Here is a 21,351-nt window from a genome sequence, read left to right as displayed (position 1 = left end):
AGCACCTAGATCCTCTGTGTGATCAAAACGTGGAAATCATCCGTGTTATTTTTACTTAAAACAAATTAAGAGCTTCTGATTTTCACAGTATCCTATTCCAGCTTTATGAAGTTATTTCCAAATAATTTTCTTGCATTTCAAGATGTATGATGACAGAAATCCTACTGAAGATAGAATCATAGAATATGCTCAGTTGGAAGTGACTCACACAGATCATCAAGCCCAACTCCTGGCCCCGCACAGACAACCCAACAATCCCACCCTGTGCCCGAGTGCTTGTTCCAAAGGCTCCTGGAGCTCTGGAACCCTTGCAGCTCTGAGCATTCCCCGGGGAGCCTTTCCAGTGTCCAACCACCCTCTGGGTGAAACAGAAACCAAATCAGGATCCAAATATTTATCTTCTTTCTAAAGAATTTCCTCTAATATGAGCAGAACGTGATCCTGGCAGCACTCACTAATGGAAGTTGCCTAAATATAAACCCTCATGGGAAAAATATTAAAAATAAACTTATAAACGATTGGAAAATATGTAGGAAATTAAGTATATCTGTGATGCACCTCAGACCATAGCATAGTGACACTGGCTTGAAATCAATTTGAAAAGTATTTTGTTCATAAATGTAATATTAATGTGTTGTCTCATTATGATTAATGCCTCAGCTACACTGAGATGAGTCCATCTTTTGCCTGGGCAGAACTTCCTCTTTTCTAATAAAGATGATAAATTCTCTTTTTACTCAATTTTGAATTTCTGCATTTCTGTCAAATGCAGCAGAACTTTATAAACAATGAATTAAAATATTTTTTTCCTCCCAATAAGAATTCTGACATATAGGTAAGAGCAGAACTGAAATTCTTGGGCAAGCTCAAGTTTGTATCAGGGAAAATACAGGAAAAAAAAATCTTTTTTTTCTTCATTGGTTGACTCAGGAACTGGCAAAATCAAAATCTTCTATGAATACTTAATCCTGAATATTCAATAGCTACTTTCTCACTTCACTGTGTAAAAGGGTAACCAGCTCATCAAGAAATAGTGTCACATTTCCCAATACAATCAATTTGACATAATTTTAATGCATTAATAAAACCAGAAAAAGAGATTAGCATGGGTTTCCTGTGAGCACTGCTCTGCACTCAGTATGGATGAATATGTTGTAGCTGGAATTTGTTTCTCAACAGCTAGGCTTTATTCTTGAGTCTGCCATAAAATTTGTGCATGGACAGGAGCAAAAAAATTCAAATTGTCTATACCTCAATTACTCCATCCATGAAATAGCCTTAAACCTTCATATAAGCTCAACACTCACTGAGATCCAACACATTTCTATTTAAAGAAAAATTATAGAACAGCAATTCTTTAATTGTAGAATAATATTGTAGCAAAAATTAAAACACTAAGATTTGATTTTATTCCCTAACAGTTTTAATTTGTACCTACGGAAAGGAAATTTCTCTCCCACACAACTCTCCCTTCCCCATGGATCTCCATTCCATGATCCTTTCCTATTTTAGAGCTTCCAAGACTGTGTTCCACATCAAACCCACAAGGCATTTCAGCTACTCACCCCATCCCCAGACACAAGGCAGGTACCACTTGTACTCCAGCTCAGGACTGTGATTTTGGCACTGTGATTTGAGGGTACAGTGTGCTGCTCCTTGTCTTGTTTGTTCAGTATCAGAACTCCTCCTGTCTCCCATCCTGATGCCAGAATGGGTCTAGAAGGGTGCCAGGCAAGTAATGTGACCTGAAAGCTTCTCTCAACATGGGAATCAGGCACATGTTCTCCCTGAAAACAGAAATCAGTGTGAGCTCAGTCCAGTGGAAACTTAGCAGCCAAACCTTCCAATTCACAGCCCAGTCAATATCAAACTTACTCTCCCATATAAAGGATATAAGAAGGCTTCAAGCACATTTCAAAGTAAAAAGAAATTTTAGCTATTCAAAAAGAACAAAGCACATCACCAAGGACATAGAATAATCTAATGCTTCAACAATTCTTAAAGGCAGATCCTCCTTTAGGCACAGTTTGCAAGAATATTTCATGTTAATCATTTAACCTCTCTAAGTATTTATTTTTCCATTTGTTAAACTTGGATAACTATTTTTCAGAATACACTTTGAAAAGTACACATTTTATAGGCTATTGTATTAAGAGACTTAGCTGTTTCAGTAAGTCTGCAGCTTAGCACCTTTTAGTGCTACTTCCCTAAAAATTATGCAAACTAAAGTCTTACACAAGGCTCTCACATAAAAGTTAGAGGATGCAAAAGAAATATCTGTCTACAGGCAGAAAATCAGTTCAGTCTTGAGGTGGTGGAATGATTTGTTCAATTTCCATTTCTTAGTATGTTCTATTCACTTAAGAGTTAAAAAGAAGCAGCAGCAGCATGTGTTCATATACATACAAGCCTGAAATTCTCACAAGCAAAAAGCAAATCAGTAACCATTACAAACAAGACTTAAAGACTGTAAACATCAAATTTCAAAGGAAATACCAATTTAATTTATGAAGATCTTTTTAAAAATACATATAATGAGTGGCTGAAGAATCTGTCATGCTCTGTATAGCACAGGACATAGACAATAATTAAAACCCAGAGAGATTTCAAGAGGATAAGTAAGCCTGCAAAAATAGATGTGTAGTTTTAAATTAGGACAATGATAAAGGTTGCTGAGAGAAGCTGTGTGACTTCTCACACATCTCACATCTCTGGAAGTTTTCAAGGCCAGGTTGGATGGGGCTTGGAGCAACCTGGTCTATGGAAGATGTCCCTGCGCATGGCAAGTGGTTGGGACTAGATGATCCTAAAGGTCCCTTCCAAGCCAAAACATCCTGTGATTCTGTGACTCTGTATCGAGAGCAAAAGCAAAGTTGCTGATTTTTCACCTGATCCAGGTAGATATCCACACAGCCCCCAGCTGTTGTGCTGATGGAAGCAACTGCCAGGAGTGGATGAAGTGGGTGCCATGCTATATGGGAAGGGGAGGCAACAGAATCAGGAGCAGCTGTTCGATGATCCACGTACACAGCCATAAAAACAGGAGCTGTCTCAGACTGTACACCTGTACAAGGAATACAAACATCTCTATCAGGTTTGCTTATGCAGATAATACATATACACTACGTAAATGCTATATTATATTGAATTTATGTACCATATATAATGACATATATATGGGTTAAAACATAGGGGAGAAAATGAAACTACAGCATTATCTTGTTGCACATACTACACAGACATGAGAATGTCAGAGTGGCATTTAAAAAAAATGGAGAAACACTGAACCTCATACTCTGTAGATTCACAGTATGCATAGGCCGGTACCAGTCTCTTACCAGTGGCTTGTGCTGGCCTGCTTCAAAGGACTCTGAAATAACTCAGTATTTACAGAAAGCTACTTCCAATACTTCATAGCCAAAGATGTTAGTGTACAGATTGAACTCTTTTATGTTGTTAAGTCTCATGTCTGGGCTTTCAAAGTAAGTTTCAACAGTTGTCACCACTGTGGGGCTTGTACTGTTGAAATCACACTATCTGCTATTTACATTGGAACTGCTACCAACATTTGAATGAAAAAAGTGCTGATGTTGCACAGAAAAGAACATGAGAACAAAACTCTTCAGTGTTGTGAGTCAGATATAATCTGTAATAATTTATACACAGAAATGGTCTTTGGATTTGTGTCATGGGATCCAGTCAGGTCAGTTTCAAAAGAAAAACAGCTGGAGCAAAATACCTCAAATTCCTAGCAAATAATCAGAGTCATAGAGTTCAGTGGGTCAACTGGTCCAACCTCCCTGCTCAAGCAGGGTCTTCCCAGAGCACATAGCATAGGATTGTGTCCAGACAATTCTGGATATCCCTAATGAAGGAGACTTCACATCCTCTCTGAGCAGCCTATTCAGTGCTCAATCACCCACACAGTAAAGAAGTTCTTCCTCATATTTAGATGAAATTTCCTGTGTTCCAGTTTCTGCCCATTGCCTCTAGTGCCATTGCTGAGCCCCATGGAACACAGCCTGGTCCATTCTCCTGAGCTTTTCCTGCAGACACTGACAGACAGGGATGAGGTCCCCTCTCGGCTGTCTCTTCTCAAGGCTCAATAGGCCCAGCTTCCAGAACTGGACACAGTGCTCCAGATGTGCCTCAGCAGGGCTGAACAGAGGGGCAGGATCCCCTCCCCAACCCACTGATGACAATGCCTTTCCTCACACACCCCAGCATCGACCATCTTGGCCCCAGGGCACACAGCCGGTCAAGGACAGCTGATGCCCCCCAGGTCCTTCTTCACAGGGAAGCTGTCTAGCAGGGCAGCCCCCAACCTGGACTGGTACATGGGATTACTCCTCCTCAGGTACAGAACCCTGACAAGACCCAGTGAAAAACAAAACAAAACCCCCAAGAAAACAAGACAAACAAACATACACACAAATAAGCCCCCAAGCATGAAACATTTAAAAGACTTCTGTGACATTTAAGGGGAAGAGATGTTTTCTTCTGCACAGGTAAACCATGAGTTCAGAACCCACAGGCACACACATGCACAGCAGTGAGACTTGCCTAAGCCACCAGCATGTAATGGGCATCAACAGACTATTAAGGTCTCTTTTCTTTATATCTTCTGTCAGCACCTAAAATAACTAATTTGCTGGGCACTTAATTTAGAAAGGTAAATTGGGAGTTCTGTATCTTGCCTCTGACACATACAAGGAACAGCATCAACTACTGGATATAAGACCAGACAAGAGCAGTCAGACTAAGGACAAACCATTTCATCTTCCAAAAAGATCCACTCACTTTTATCTGCACAATCCTTCAAAATTCTCAGCACTCCCAAAGTAGCATTGCATGGGTTCGACTCAGAAAAAACCCCAACAAACCATTCAAATGAAATTTGGAGTGTTTTTCATCTTGATTTCATGTATTTTAAACATTTTCTTACATCTTCAGTACTGTTCCAGAATTCTGTGCCCATACTACTACTTTACTTCTTATTTTAGCTGTTTCATTTTCCTCTAAGAGAGGAAGGATTTTGTCCATATTTGACTACAAGCTTTAGATGGGCTCAAAATTTGAAAAAATAAAGAATTTCACTTCAGATTAAAATAAAAATGTAAGATGCCTAAATGAAAACAAAGCTACATTTCACATGAAATAACAGTTTTATCACACAAGCCATACAGCTGTAATATCTTCTCTATAACCACCATTTTCTATTTCAGTTGTTCCTTGCATCTGTAGTCATAGATATTACCTATTATTAGATATTACTTATTATTATTCAGATATTTCAGTCCCCTTCAATTACAGAAATAAGTTTATCACGTTTCCAAATTGCATCTCTTGTTCAACTCACTAATTTAACTTTTGGAATTAATAGACAGCAAGAAAAAATTTTCAGCCAAAACTGTGTATATTTAAAATGGCAGACTGTCACTGAAACAAGATTCAGTGATACTGTCGCGTAAATTATGGACAACCCCAAATATAAAATACTCTTCACCATCATTATAACTACACAGAATTGTGCAGCAGACTGCTACACACAAATAAATAAATGGCTTACATAAGTGGATTACTCAGTGGTGTAAAAATAATTGAACCAATATTCAATTGCTACAGATCTTGCTGTGATCTTGGGAATTCATTACTCACATGATTCATGCTAGCTCATGTATTTACACTGTAGCTTTGACAGCTGCCTCTTTAAAAAAAGTCTTCAAAGAAAGAAAAAGAAAACCAAGAAACACTGCCTCTACAAACTATTCTGTCACTGCATGTTCTATTTTTCCAAGATTTCAAAAAAATAAAATTTCTGAAAGAGTTAACCATTTTATGTTTTGGAATAGAACATGACCAAGTCCCCATACTTGATCTCAAAGATCAAATTAGATATATCTGACAGACACTTTTGAAACAGACCACAGGTAATTCTTAAAAATGGTCAGATCGTATGGAATCGCAGCATGATTTGGGTTAGAAGGGACCTTAAGCTCATCCAGTTCCACCCCCTGCCATGGGCAGAGACTCCTCCCACTATCCCAGGTTGCTCCAAACCCTGTCCAACCTGGCCTTGGACACTTCCAGGGATCCAGGGGCAGCCACAGCTTCTCTGGGCAACCTGCGTCAGCACCTCAACACCCTCACAATAAAACTTTTCATTATGCCTAAACTAAAGCTAACACGTGCCAGTTTAAACCATTAGCCCTTCATCCTGTCAGTACAAGCCCCGGTAAGAAGTCTATCTCCATATTTCTTACAAGATCACATAAAGTTCTTTTTAAGACAACTTCTCTGTCCAACCATCCAGAAGCCACCCTGACAATCACTCTTGCACCACGTGAGCTGGGACCAAGGCACCTGTGCAGCTACACTTCCACACCCATACAGTTTTCCTTACCAGCTCAACCATAGGTTTCCCATAGCAGTCTCAGACATCTGGATCATTAAAATAATTTAATTTTGGTACAATAACAAAATTACAGCTTGAGCTGGTATCCCTAAGGAGGAATGTCAAACAAAGGAACTCCCAGGCTTTTACACCCTTTCAGTCTAAGGGCAGGGCAGATCTGAGTGTCCCTTACCAGGCTGGGCCACAGGTCCCCATGCCCTGTGTTACGCAGAGTCATCAGTTCGCAGCCTCTTGCTCTGGCCACCCAAAGCTCAACCTGCAGCTTGCACTGCAACTGCACCCTGAGCTACCGGCACTGAATGGATTCCTAAATACTAGAAGGTTAGGGTTAGGGTCACAGAGCCTCCTCTTCTCCAGGCTAAATACCCACAGCTCTCCAGCCTGTCTCCAGAGCAGAGGGGCTCCAAACCTTGGAGCATCTCCATGGCCTCCTCTGGACTCTGTCCACCAGCTCCATGTCCTTCCTATGCTGGAGCTCCAGAGCTGGAGATATACCTGAAGGTCTCACCTGAGCAGGGCAGAGGAGCAGGATTCCCCCTTCCCTGCTGTCCACGTTGTAGCGATGAGCCCAGGACACGGGGGTACCTGGGCGGCCAGTGTGCATTGCCAGGTCATTTCCAGTCTTTTACCCACCAGGACCCCAAGTTCTTCTCGTCAGGGCTGCTCTCAATCTGTTCATCTTTCAGACTACACTGGTAATGGAGATTGCCCGAACCCAGTGCATAACTTTGCATATGGCCTTGTTGAACTTCATGAGGTTCACAGAGATAAACACTACAGACAACATTAACGACTGCAAATTACAGCAGCTAGCCAGAACATGTGCACATATTTCACAAAATAATCATTAACGTCCAGGAAAAAAAATATATGCTATCCTATCTTTGGGGATAATACTTAAAAAGCTGCTTTTATGTTCTGTCACAGTGTTATCAGCACATTTAATCGACGTTGATAGCAACTTGGTTTGCTGTACCTGTGGAGCCCCCCAGCCACCACATGCATGGTGAAAGGGCTCTCTGTCCCAGTTGCCTTAACAAGACTCACCGGCACGGCTCAAGTTACTAAAGCAAAGGCAAAGTCTTTCCTTTAATCCCTACCTATGAGAAATGCTAGTTTTTAAACTGGAAATTGTTTAAAAGAGCCAGCCCCAGGAGAAAGAAAAAAAAAAAAATACAAAACTGCTCTGTGCTACAGAAAGATGGTTAATGACTATGTACAATCTTCTCTAACTAGTAAAACAGATGAAGCAAAAACCCGGTTGAATCCTGCACCCGCACAGAGGCAGAAGGGGTGGGAAGCCTGTGCCAGGCAGAGCACAGGCTGCTGCTGCCGTGGGCAGCTCCTGGAGCGGACCGAACCCTACGCGGGTCCCTCGTCCAGGCCGTGACCGCCACTCGCCGGCACAGAACAAGGGGGGCTCCACAAACTCCACAGCTCCGAGAGACAAACACGCGGGCCACGCCATCATGTTCTCGCCCGCGGGCGGATTCGGCCGACCCCGCCAGCAGCTCAAGTGCCCCTTACCTCCGGCTGACCGCAATCAACCCCGCTGTCGCGGGCCGAGCCCGGGTACAACCATGGAGAGCCGGCCGACACGCCGCGGGCTGCTGCGGGCAGAGCCCGTCGCCCGCTCTCCCCCCCCTCCACCGTGGGCAGCGCCCGCCGCCCTCTCTCCCGCCCCCACGCTCACCGCCCGCGCCGCAGGCCGCACTCGTTCCGCGATGCTTTGCGTTACCCCGACAACGGGGAGAGCCGAGAGCGGAAACTGACGAGCGGAGCCGAGGAATGGCGGGAACGGCCGAAGTTGCCCGGCGGCACACGAATAGTGGCGGAAAGTGCCGAGCGCAGGGGGTCCGGCGGCGGTCTCGAGCGTCCTGCTGCGCTGTCCCCGGCGGTCTCAATAGCCATCTTCAGGGCTTGGTGGCTTCACCTGTGAGGAACTTTTTCTACCGCAGGTGATGGACTGTGCCGGCGTCCCGAGAATCGAGATCCTTCCCCGAACCCTTTCAGAGTTTTGGGGGGAAACGTTTTTAACTTAACGACTGTTTTTCTAGTAGCATCTAAATGAAGAAAACCCGTAAAGCCCTCCTACCACCCTGCACCTCCTCAACACACCACAATGTCAGGTACAGCCCAGCTCCATTCCCAGCTCTTGCCATTGGGCTTGCAGCCAGCCCTAAGAGCCAGGTTTGCCCAACACCTTCAAAAGGGTTGAAAAAATTCAAGACCAAATCCTCACAGCACTGTCCTATCCACAGTCATTTGTAATTCCTTTAAAGTCACAACACTTCTATGCAAGCTGATGAAAAGCAGCCACACCTGGTACAGCTATGACAACCTGCATATTTTGAGGTTGACTGGCCATGTGTAATGTGTAATTTATGTGGTGTTTATCAGTTTCCTTTCCCAAATACACAGGGACTCTTGTGAAAGAAAAACAAAACACCAAAACAAAAAACCAACCAAACAAAAAAGTTCTGTTTTGGTCACAAGTAGGAAAAAGAACCCAGTGAGAGGCACACAGTACATTGAAACACACTGTATATCTGCTAGAATTATGGACAGCCTTCAGGTAGAGAGGCAAAACACTTGCTTTAGACCTTCTTGTTACAAGTCAGCAACTCCCATAGACCAGAGCAGCAGAACGGAGAAAAATATGTTTCCTGGAGCTTTTTTATCTTCTCCCTCTACAAGGCATCAGCTCTAACAGTCATTTATGGCATCTCTTCATAGTGGATTCCTTGAACATGCAATAGCCCGGTTAGCCCACTCAGGTGCCATTCCCAGAGTCAGCAATTCATCTCTTTGCCTCTGCCCAACCAATTGTTCTCACTGTAGCCCTGAGTTCATAAGACTAGAAGTTGAGGATTTGAGCAGACTGTGTGCAGATGCCTTGTTTTCTCAGACAAGCAGGCTGTCGTGGAAACTACTGCAACTACACAATACACTCAAGTCAGAAACACACAGCCAGCTGGAGCCTCAAAAAAAATCATCTAGTCTATCATCCCTTTCTGGGCTGGAATAAAAATAGTCTAAACAACCCACTGACTGTCTCTGCTCAAGTGACCACTTCACAGCTCTCAGAATTAGCTGGTTCAATGTTACACAATATTTTTCCCAATAACTAAACTACATATTCATACTTGTGCAGGCCTAGCTGGAAATGAAGTTTTCCTGCCCTTCAATATTCAACACAGAAGCCCTGCTTCTATGACAAATAGGCAAATCAATGTGGACTCCTAGGATCTTAACATCTTCCCTTCTACACATAAAATTACATAACCACGGTATAGTTTGGGTTGAAAGGGGCTTTAAAAAACATCTAGTTCCAACTCCCTGGTATCATAAAAGATGCCTAACAGCTCCAAATCCCTAAAGTCCCAGGACTGGGTGCAGTAGTGCAGTTGCTCACAGCCCATTTCCTCCCTTCCCCTAAGGGCTTGACCTCACACACCAAGAAGAAAACAAAGTTGCATGACTAGGTTCTTCCTTATTCTGTAAGCAATAAGGGATTAACAATAGCAGTCTGTCCTTCCATTTAAATCCTCTTACATGCACGGGAAAGATCTGCTTTAGCAACACAAAGATTATCCATTATTGTGTGCCAGAATAAACAACTTCAGAGCCTTCTTAGAAGAAACAAATTATGAATGAAATCTGCTAGCTTCTAAATAATCTAAAAGGAAAATACAGAACATTCACTGTATTGGTGGCTTTTACACCTAGGATCTTTGGAAAAGTATTTCCATGTTATAACTTGCAATGATCATGCACATTAGATGCAAAATTTTAAAAATTAACAAATCTAAAGTATTAACTTTGTCCTTCTGCTGAACAGTTCTGCACTGCTTGCTCTATTTTGTAGTAAAAATGCAATTTGTTATTCGTACCTTAAAATACACAGGATGTGGGACAAATCCAAGTTAATGTTCTTGCCTGGCCTAGGAAACCATGACAACAAACACTGGAAGATCATCTGCATTTTGTAGCCGTGCAGGTCTGTAAAAACAGACCAGCGAGGAAGGGCCATGATCAAAACCAAACAAATGGAAGCTCAAGTGTCTTTTGACGTCTCACCCTACCCCCTGCCTCTCAGATCTTGTCCAACTCCTTTTCAGTCAGCTTTTCTCTCGCAAACATTTAGACACATGAGCAATTTCACACCTTAACAGTCCACCGGAGGCCATGGGGCTATTCAAGCAGGGAAAGTTATTTATATACAGAGAATCGAAACCTTCAGCTGGAGAGCTGAACATAACTGCACATCTTTCGGCAAAGCACTATGGAAATACATGGCAGTGGAGATGCAGAAAGCATCATTTCCTAACAGTATTGTTGAATTTGGTTGTGGCCAAATCAAGGAGGAAAAATAAGCCATATGATCTTGTGTGAGATTATAACAAAATTGAAAAATATTTTCTTTAAAAAACCCCAAATAATTAAGATGTAGATTTAAATGTAAAGCTCAGCACTGGAGACAAACCTTTTTTTAACAAATTCCACTTAGAGCAGTCCACTTGGTTACTCACAAATACACTTTACTGCATATTTACATATTTCCACACACACTGCTCAAGACATGCTATATTTCTACCATCATAGATAATTACTTGCAACATGCTCTTCGGGAGCCTAATTTTCCAGAATTTAGACACCATCATGAGGTTTAACTACTTATAACTTTATTGCTAAGCTTACAAAGATTTTCCTTGGAAGAGGACTGAGGCACCCTTTGCTGCTATGAAAATTATAAAGATTCAAAAAAGAGGATGATCTAATGTTCTTTCCACAAACACATTATTAAGGGAAAAATATCTCATGCAGTATCAGTTATAAGATTTTTTTACAATTATCCTGTTTAGCAGTTAACGTGAAGTCACCATATAGAAGTAGCAGTCCACATCAAGGAGCCCTCACTACGAAAAGAAAGCCAAGCAGCAAACTCAGGTCCAGCGAAGGGCCCCCTCAGAGGGATCGCTTGTTCCCAAACGCCCCAGGGAACGTCCCAATTGCCCCAGGGAGAGCGGCCCCACGGCTTTCCTGGGGATGCCGGCGAAGGGAGCGGGAGCCAGCGGTACTGCCGGCCCAGCACAGTGTCGCCAGGCAGCGAGCCCCGGCGACAGGAGCGGCCCCACAGAGCAGCGCAGAGCTGCAGCGCCGCCGCCCGGCAGCCACAAGTACTGCGCCGCATGCAAATCACCCGCTCCCTGACCAATGGAATCCTGGACCCCGTCCAAAGGGCTCGGCTAGAGGGCTCTCCATTGGCTTTTCTTTCAGCCAATCAACAGCCAGAGCTCGAGATTCGCCCCCCCACCCCTGGCGGACACGCGCTGCCGCCTCTTCCTCCGCGCGGAGCTTTCGTCACGCGCCCCGCGCCGCGCTTTGTTTGGCTCGCGGTGGGGCCGTGACCCCGCCCCCGCCTCGCTCCCGCTCGCCGCCGGCCAATGGGGCGCGTTGCTTGGGGGGCGGGGAGAGCCGGCGCTCTCAGCTGGGCCCGCGCGCCGCGGCCCCGCCCCTGGCCCGGGCAGGGTGAGGAGGAACCGGAATCGCCACGGCCCCAGCCCGGCCCAAGCCCGGCCGAGCCTGGCGGCGCTGGGACCGCGGCTGGGTTTCGGAGCAGCCCGGGGAAGAGGTCGGCCCCACAGCCGGGAGCGGGGCTGCCGCCGCCAGCAAAACTGGGAGGGCCGCTGGGCTTCGCGCCGGCCGCCTCCGGAGCTGGCGGGTCTGGGCGCAGCCCCGAGGCTGCGGGTGCCGGAACAGCCGAGGCAGCCGCCGGCGGCGGAGCCGGAGCGCGGAGGCTGCGTGACGGCATTGATGCGGCAGGTGAGGCAGAGGCGGGGGATGGAGCCTGCGGGGCGGGACGCGCCTGGCCTTGGGGAGACCGGCCCGGCCCCGTTTGCCCGTCCGGGCCGGCCGCGCTTGGGGAACGCGTCTCTCTGCGGTCTTACGGGAGGCAGTGGAGGGACGGCCACGAGGGTGTAGACGACTAAAGCAGCTAGGCTGAAGAAATTTCCAGTTAAGGAGAAAAAGGGAAAGGAGAAAGAAGGTGAAAACGAAAGGAGAAAGCGGCTATAACGGGGAAACTGCACGGGTTAGGCAGAATGCTGGAAGGAGCCAGCAGTTGAGAAGTGGGGCAGATCCTGCGGTGTGCTAGTCGGGTCCTGTAAGGAGCTGTCCCCAAGGAGTGTGTCTTTGTTTCCCCCCCGCTAATTGTTGGGGGAGGCCAATGGCTGGGTACATCGTTTGATTTGTAGTAATAAAACCAAACTTGAAATTACTTAAGTCTTGCTTTCGCAAAGATTTTGAGCACACACTGTCAGAATTTGAATATTTCTGTCCTCAAAATAACTAGAAACTGTAGCTTTTGGTGAGTGAAGAACCAGTCTGTAACTAGGCACCTGTCAAGTGAGTAAATAACCCAATTTCAGTGTGAGTTTATATCCACAGTTCACATCAGTTTATTGAGCATTTTCAAGGAGCAAAACGTTGCCCAACACAATTCTGGATGGGTTCAGTGTTTTAGCTGAAAATTAGAGGGAAAAATATAATTTTAATAGTAGGAATACAACTCATAAGCAGTAACTTCATGAATTTGTATGCCATATCATGTTGATGCATCTTTGTTAATCGTTATCCTGGTGTCAGCCGAATCTGTAGTGATTCCAGTGTTTGTGATACTCAGAATTTCCTCCTCTTGGTTATCTTTTCCCTAAATGGAAGTTGGATGGTGGCTCCTGCCATGGTGTCAAGACAGCTGCATCCCAAGTGCTGCTCCTTGCTGGGTGCTCTAACTGGTTCTTTCTTGGAAGTTGACTTCTTTAAGACATGCTGTCAGTAATATTCTTACACTCTTCAGGAAAAACTAAAGCAGATGTTGGGTTTTAACAGATAATGTGATTTAATGCCTTAAGCTTGTGTCCATATCTGACGTTTTGTTCCAAGTATTTGAAAAAAGCCTTAAGAATTGAGAGGATTTGTGAAGTCAGCACAGAAAGTGGTCATCCCAGCAACTGGTCCCAATGTAAGATCCGAAAGTTGACAGATGCCTTTGAAAGCCCAGGGATGCTCCCTTGGCACAAGGGTTCAGGGCTGCCCTGGTTGGCCTGGATCTCTGCATGGCGAGGAGCAACGAGGCAAGGGTGCACAACCGCTGTAGATGCATCTGAAGTTTATTGCCCTCCAAAGTAAAAAGAAAAAATGGGAAAAAATGGGGTGGCATTAGTTCTCTCCCAGCAGAGGTGGCAGGCAGGAGTGCTGGCCTGGGGAGCCGCTCCCTGCCCGTTCCCGGTGACAGAACAGACCCGGCCCACGGTGCTGCCGTCGGCGGGGGCGGCGGGGTCGGGGCTGCCCGGCGGAAAGGAGCGCGGGGAGGTGCGGGGTGGGGGCGGAGGGGAGCGGGAGCCTCGGCCAGTCCCAGCCCCAGACACACACACAGAGGAGGAGAAGCCGCCGCCGCATCCAGGAGCATGGATCCCCCCCCCGCGGCGGGCCGGGCCGCGGCTCCGTGGTGAGGAGAGAGGAGAGCCCCAGGCCCGGGAGCCGCGGAGGGGTGGGATGGGATGGGATGGGATGGGATGGGGGAGCAGCACTTCTCCGTTCTCCTCCGCCGGCCCAGCGGCTGCCGCTCCTCAGGCGCTGGCGAGCGCTGCCACACGCCCGAGTTTGGCCGGGCGATTTCTCGGCCAAAGGCGGCCCGGAGCACTTCGGGACGGAGACGAGGGGCTACCGGGGGCCCCTGGCTGCCCTTTGGGCCGGTTTGGGAGGGGTTGTGGCGGGGCTTTCCCCCTCCCACCCTCGGCACAGGTTGTTGGGTCGGGACAGCAAACGAAAGGGGATTTAGTAACAAACAACGGCGGCCATGTTGAGAGGAATTTCTGCAGCTAAACTTCTCCCCTCTCAGCCCAGGGGTTTCTCTGCCTCCCCGGGGGGCTCCCTGGCCTGACTGTGTTGCCCCCTCTTTTCTCCCTCTCCTCCCCCGCAGGATGACAGTGAAACTGGGAGAGAGCAGCGGGGAGGAAGGGGTGAAAAAGCTGGGCAAGAGAGCAGGAGGAGATGAGGAGTCCCTGGAAGAAGAAGGGGCAGGAGGAGGAGGAGAGGCAGCTCCAGGCAGCAGCAGCACAAAGAAAGAAGAGAAGATCATTAACAGCAACACTACCAGCAGCCCCCCACCGAACCCAAACTTGTCACCGGCCCCTGCCTCTCTTCAGCCCTCCCAGAGCCAGGACCAGCATCATTTTCTCAGGTCCAGTGTCAGACCGCAGAGCAAGAGACTGAAGAAGGATTCCCAGGCATCCTCCTCGGCTGGCAGCAGCACTGCCGGGAAGGGCAAAGGTAATGTGTTTTGACACCCTAAAAACATGCAGGGAAGGGTGATGGCAAAGAGGGGAGGCACCTGTGGGGCTGTGGGTTGTCATTCTCTTTCTGTAGATGCCATCTTTTGTTTGGTTTTGGGAAGGTGTTTTGGGGCTTGTTTCTCATGGCTGAAATCTTCTTTGTGTCCCAAGGCTTCAGCTTCTGTGCTGCCCACTGTCCTCTCTGCACTTCCAGAAATGGGGGGTCTTGGACATTTATGTGGAGGAGGGAAAATTCTACATTATTGAAGCAAATCTTTAATGTCTTTATTTCATCTCTCTTGAGTTTTGGGAAATTCCTGTATTTTGATTAGGAAATCAGACTCTAGCTAGCTGTGTAATCAGGTGGCTGCACTCTGAATTCTGTTGTTGGATAGTAACAAAATATTCACTGGTTGCTAGTTAGCATAGGAAAAAAATCCCACCCACAAGACATTGGTGATTTCCCCCAGTTATTTCTATTATCCAAATAATTATTTTGGAAACAGCAATGAAATACACATATTGACATATTTGTTTCTAAGGTGTTGGGAGTCCTGTTTCTCTGTATCACAACAGTTTGAGCATCTATGTGATTTGAGTTTTTATTAAGATTGATTTGTATACATATGAAGGACTGTAGGTATAGAGATAGCACACCTGCTTTTCCACTTAGCATTGGAGACAAGAATTAGATTTTTTTTTTTTTGGTGCCGTTTCTAACTTGAGTAGCTGGAAGGCAGCAGGAATATTTAAATATTTTGGTGCTATTGTGTGTGCTCAGCAGTGACTGATGACATCTCAACTGCAGTTGAGCTGTACTTGAGCCTAATTTTGGATATCAGGTGCTAAAGTACTCAAGTGTTATTTTCTGTTAATTTTTGAGAAAAAGAGCACTCAAAGATTGCATCAACATTTAAAATAATGAAATTTACTCTTGTCTGCTAAATTGAAGTGTAATTCCATGTAGCATAAATGTGTCTTGGAGGTTACCTCACTCTTGTCCATCTCAGGGGTGTGCACACGCTGGTCATTAAGTAAGCATTGCAGTTACAATAGTATTGTGTTGCAGTGAGAAAGCAGTGCAAATCAGGATATATTACTTATTGTTATATCAGAAAAATGTTCTTGAACTCAGTTACTTGACAATTGGTATAATTGACTAAAATATTTCTAAATACCTTAGTAAGTCCTCTTTAATATCTTGAATGTTAAATGAAAACTCTGTGTGGTGGTAGAGGACAGAACAGAAAGGCCTATATAATTTTTCTTCCAGTTGCATGAAGCCAAATAAACAAACAAATGGAATATCCAGGAGTGTTTAGCTATGTATAATTAATTCCAGGATTGTAAATAGTATTAGATGTGAGGAGGTGTTTCTTTGAAATATATCTTGTCTATGATTCACAAGTTGAAAATGTCCATTTGAAATTATTCAATTGATTTAGAAGTGTGTGAACAAATACATGTTTGTGTAAGTGTATATTCATGTTTGTACATTAACATTTATTTCCAAATCTAAAGCAGCAGAATGATTTTTCACTAAGAATATCCACATAAGAGGAAAAGAAATTTCATTCACTTTTGCAATTCAGATTCCAAAACAAACATAAGAAAATTACATACAGAACACAAAATATTAACTTAGTAAACAGTCATGGATTGCAATCACTGTACCATGTTGTCAGGTTTGGGAGAACTTCTTAAATTCATCAGGAGTGACAGTGGTAGAATTATGACTGTGCTTTCACTTTTTCAATTTTAAGACCAGCCACAGCTCTGCCTGGCCAGATTTGGTGTGAATGTGTCCTATTGATTGAATTCTCTGATATGGTTGAGAACATAATTGTTAGATTTTGGAGAACAAAGCCATAGAACAGGATCCTTTCTAATTTGAGCTCTTTATGTTCAGAGATGCCTAATGAGATGTTTTCCAGGCTTGTCTAAATTCTCCCTAGTGGAATGCCTTGTGATCAGAATTCATAGTGCTCTGTGTTTCTAGTGAAGTGTCTCACAGAGCCAGCTTCTGATAGGGAATGAATGGAAGGGTGGAGATGACTAATAAAGATTGGACTTAAATCCTTTCATTAGCTGTCCCACTAACTTTCTCCTCCCTCTGTAAGTATAAAAATGATGAAAAGCTGGAGTGCATCAGCTCTGAAATCGGAAGCTTTTGCATTGTTTATGTCAAAGTCAAGGTGATGGCTGCACAAGTAACTCTGACAGGGGCTAGCTGGAGTGACCAGACCATGCCTATGCTTGGTCCAGTGAAACCAGAAACTTGTTTTTGTCATAGGCATTCAGTAATGCTGTGTAACCCTTAACATTTTATTCAAGTGATTCTACTTGTAGAACGTCTGTATTCTGAAAGGAAGACTCTCACTTGCCAATTTTGAAGGAGTGTGATCAATGCACTTTCAAATTGTAGTTGCTCAGCAGGTGTTGGTTTGTCTTCAGAGAAGTTTTGAAAATAGCATTTTTTTTTCTTTGTGTTGCAAATTCCTTTTTACTTTTGGCATTCATGCTTTTAGGGTCCTTAATTGTAGCAGACAAATCATTGATAAACTTGGCTGTAAACTGTAAAAAAAGTGTTCCCACTCAGCAGCTGGTGACTTTTCAACTTTATCTTACTGTGGTTCTGGGAAGTTTGCTCATAATAATTCCCAAGTTCTGCCTCGTGGAGTGTGTAAACATGCTGCTAATATTGCCCTGATGTACTCTTTAATTGCACCTTCGAATTCTGCCTCTTGCCTTTTGTGTACTGAGATGCACTTTTGAGTTTGGGGCAAAAATTACATAGGAAGCAGTACAGTAAAATACAGTTTGGAAACTATTTCACTTCAGTAGCCAATCCATTTGGAATTGTGGGATGGTTTATCCAATTTCCTGCACAAATATCTAAATCTCTGTATTTTTTTAGAATTATTATCATACTCTGTTCATCACCTTTTAATTGTATTTTCAAGGTTGTAGTCTACACCTCAACTGATGGATGACTTCTAAAGCATGAAGGCTTGAAAGGAAGTCTTCAAGTAACTTGCATGAAACCATAGCAGAAACTTGAAGGACTAGTGGTGTCAAGACAGTTTATTGGGAGAGTTCGAGTGCAGGGAGGTCTGTTGAGGGAGGAGATGCAGACCAAGTTAAGGTTGCTGAAAAAGAGGGATTTCTGAGAGTTTGCTTCTCAAACACCAATATGCCACATGGTTGCTGAGCACAGTTGTTAAGGTGTATTTTGAGGCTTTGGTCCGTGAAGCCAGAGTGGGTGGAATATGTATGCGTGTGTATGTTGTGACCACGTTGGTAAAAGGCATATTGGAATACGTTGCCGCAATGTGCTGTAGATGTAGCTTGTAGAACTAGAGTATTGCCATTTTCGTGTTTTTATCCATTTTCTGAATGCAGAATGAAGTCAGGAGGACTAGCCTAATGGTGATGAGCTGAAGCTTGAAGATGTCTTTCATGATGTTGTTCTGGACTTATTCCTAAAATGTGTAGAATGGCTCAAACAAGTATTTGGGTTTGTTTTGAGGTAATAATCAGTTCTTTTTTGAAAAAGGACTTATTCAGCAGAAAGCTTAGTTGAATTAAAGTGCTCAATCTTTTGGCATGGTATAGCACTTGGTAAAAAGCAGTCTAGTTTGTTTCAGCATGCCAAAAGTTCATGTTTGGTAGCATGTGGGTTAAATCAGCTACTGTCTTCTGCAGAGAGGATATAGATACCAAAAAACCTGATGTATGTACTTACAATGTGTTCTATTGTATCGTAATGAGTTAACGGGTTGCCAAGAATATATTGTAACCATTATTTGAGATGTTACTCCTCTAGCATTTCTCTGGGACATGAACCACTGTTTAAAAACTAGTGGCACAGTCCGTTGTTCTGATATTCTCCTTAATTTTGTCCATCTCACTTGCACTTAGTACCTCTCCTTCCATCCTACCCTGAAATGATTAATTCTTTGCCATCCCATTTACACCAGTTCTCCTTCACTCCCTTTCGAAGTGGCTCGAGACCGGGACTCCACAGTATCTCATCCTGTACTGCAAGAGGAGGATTTTCTTCTTCTGTGCAGTAGGTACTGAGCTCTGACAGGTACCTGCCTGCAAGGCTGCAGGGTTAAGTGGAACTTCATACTGAGCTTTATGGGTGTTTTCTTCGGGAAAAGCAAGAGGATAGTGATTTGCGGGAGATGGGGTAGTGACCAAATGTATAATAAACCATGGAGGTTTTTTATAGCTCTTCTGGGTTAGCTCACATAGTGCCGCCTTTGATACATTATCTACTAAACAGATCCTGTCCATAGAGAGAAGCAAGCCTTCAGTATAGGTTTGTTAGAAGGCTCTGGTTGACAATTGACACTCTCTATGCTTTTAACACATTCAGCTATCTCTAATTTTCTAGCTAGTAACAGTTAGGAGAAGATAGGCTACCATTAGTCTGTGTAGGACAGTTACCAGTTGAGCCTGAGATTAGCCGAGTTGGTCAGAGCATGGTACTAAGAATGTCACGGTCACAGCTTCAGTTCCTGTATGGGCCATTCATGTAGGAGTTGGACTCCATGATCCTTGTGAGTCCCTTCCAACTCAGAATATTCTGTGAGTATGCGTTGCAAACTTTGGATGTTAATTCACAACAAGTGCACTATATGGCATAACCCTGCTGTAAGAGGTAAGCTGTTCTAGACTCGTCCTTCTCAGGTGTCCATGCTGTGTCTTGTGGAGGCAGGGTGGAAACTTCCTTTCCAGTTACAAAGTTAGCAAAATGAAGTGTTGACTTGTGGGGAACTTGTCTGTTACAAGTTGGCATTTGCATCCCACGCTTTGGAGAGTGAGTTAGTCCTTGCATTCAAGCATTTGAACTGCACCAGGCAAGAGTGTGAATGCCCCATCTTGTTTATAAAGGTATTCCCAAATGAGTGCTCCACCTACAGTGACTGGTGACTCCTGAAGAAGTTAAGACATTGTGAGCTAAGCCTGTAACTCAGCCTGTGTGTTGGGATACAAGGGTGTAGTGAGAATTTACTCTGGGGATTCCAGCTTCTCTGTGTGTGTAATCTGTCACAGAAGATACGAATCAGCTGGCCTGTAAGAGCTGTCAGTGGAAGACTGAAAGGCAAATTCTGACATGCTACCTAGAAGGAAGAAGTTGTGGCAGTAGTCACGATGAGATCCTGATACTATCAAAGTCTGTTATTTTAAACATGTGTATTCCATTGTTTGTCATTTTCATATTGGATTCTGAAACTGCAGTTTTTAAATGTTTTTGTATAAATTTTTGCAAGTGTTTGTTTTGCTTTGAACTACGGAGACAGCTTTTTCCATTGGAATGTAGTTTGATATGATATTATGCCAGTCACAGATAAATGACGTTTTAATAATGGGACATATAGATGGGTAGAGAACTCTGGACAAAAGGAATGGATAAATTTCTCTGGAACACTGGTGTTTTGACCCATGATTTTATTGGGCGTTGCAGTTCAAATACTGAGTACAAAAACCTGAAGCCTTTGCAAACTGTGTATTAAAGGCTGAGGGAAAAATGCTAGGAACTTACAAATCCAAATGAATGCCTTGTACCTTGTACACAGGTGCTGGTGTTCTGGTGCACCTAGAGTGAAGGAAAGGAGTTGTTACAGCTCTAATGGTGTGGATGTCTAGGTCACTGGCTGGGAGATGCAAGATGAGTAGACAGTGGGAGAATGTCCAGCTTGTCTTTGTCTTGTCTTTTCTATAAATGACTTTACATTGAATAAACAACCCAGCAGGTTGTTAGAGTGAGCCCCCTCCTTCTCCCCAGCATTCTGCAGCAGTAATGGTATAGCTGGCCTCAGGAGAGCTTCTTGTTTTAATGCATTGATGAAGTTTTAAATCATCCATTATTGGGAATTAATAAGAGAATCGTCAGTCTTTAGTGAGGGGATGAAAGCTCATTAGCTGTTCTGTATGTAATGAGAATTGCATACAGTCACATTGAAGTAATGAATTTATGGGGGTAATTTATTGATGTATGACTGGTCTTGTTTTTGCCTTTTATCCTGAACTGGTGTATAGTTCTTTGTTTTAGAATACAGTACATTCCATTGCTGTACCAAGGTTCAGTATACTCTAAGTTGGATTGGGATAACCCAACGATAAATATTACCATGCACAGTAGTAAGAAAATTTATGCAAAGGAATGATAGAGCACCTTTGTTCCTGAAAAAAAGGAATGGCACGTAAGAGCTCTGTAGAGGTGACAGGATATTCAGATTTTTAGATCTTCCTATACAATACTCTGAACAATTGTCTGGATGCTAATTTATAAAAGAGTTTAAAACAAAAAAGATTCTGATAAAATTCCCAGGACTACATTTTGTCTTGTGGAATAGTAAGTGTGCATAAAGGAACAAAAGATCAATTATGAGCTATGTGTCCTGTGTAGAAGTTGAATTCATGGAGTCCTCAGCATGTTCAATAGAACTCTCTTCAGTACATCTTTTACCTTCAATTAAAATGTAAATGAAAATTAACTGAACTTTAAATTCCAATAAGACCATAAAATCTTCACTGACGCTTTAGCTTCTTATGCTTTTTAATAATGAAAACTTTATGTGTACCAAG

At 43.9% G+C, this 21,351-nt stretch overlaps 2 protein-coding genes across 8 annotated transcripts in view; one reads left to right on the top strand and one right to left on the bottom strand.

Moving 5' to 3' along the window:
- IFT140 (intraflagellar transport 140) overlaps window positions 1–8,153 on the bottom strand; it is an 83,392-nt gene extending 75,239 nt beyond the window's left edge. For 3 of the 5 annotated variants that reach the window (XM_053958110.1, XM_053958112.1, XM_053958113.1), the window contains exons 1-3: window positions 7,943–8,038; window positions 2,889–3,064; window positions 1,566–1,787 (exon numbers count right to left, since the gene is read on the bottom strand). In XM_053958110.1, coding sequence (XP_053814085.1) covers window positions 1,566–1,787; window positions 2,889–3,035 — 369 coding nt within the window. In that variant the 5' untranslated portion in view covers window positions 3,036–3,064; window positions 7,943–8,038. Of the gene's footprint in view, window positions 1–1,565; window positions 1,788–2,888; window positions 3,065–7,942; window positions 8,039–8,108 lie in introns of those variants that run through there. The other 2 variants (XM_053958111.1, XM_053958109.1) reach the window with 2 other exon arrangements.
- Window positions 8,154–11,890: 3,737 nt separating this feature from the next.
- The window catches only part of CRAMP1 (cramped chromatin regulator homolog 1), a 47,200-nt gene continuing 37,739 nt past the window's right edge, over window positions 11,891–21,351 (top strand). For all 3 annotated transcript variants that reach the window (XM_053957393.1, XM_053957394.1, XM_053957392.1), the window contains exons 1-2: window positions 11,891–12,241; window positions 14,400–14,749. In XM_053957393.1, coding sequence (XP_053813368.1) covers window positions 14,401–14,749 — 349 coding nt within the window. In that variant the 5' untranslated portion in view covers window positions 11,891–12,241; window position 14,400. The remainder of the gene's footprint in view (window positions 12,242–14,399; window positions 14,750–21,351) is intronic.

This window comes from Vidua chalybeata, chromosome 16 (genome assembly GCF_026979565.1).
Source record: "Vidua chalybeata isolate OUT-0048 chromosome 16, bVidCha1 merged haplotype, whole genome shotgun sequence".
Taxonomy (NCBI): Eukaryota; Metazoa; Chordata; class Aves; order Passeriformes; family Viduidae; genus Vidua; species Vidua chalybeata.
The sequence above is the reverse complement of the archived record's forward strand: the minus strand, read 5'-3'. Positions and strand labels throughout refer to the sequence as shown.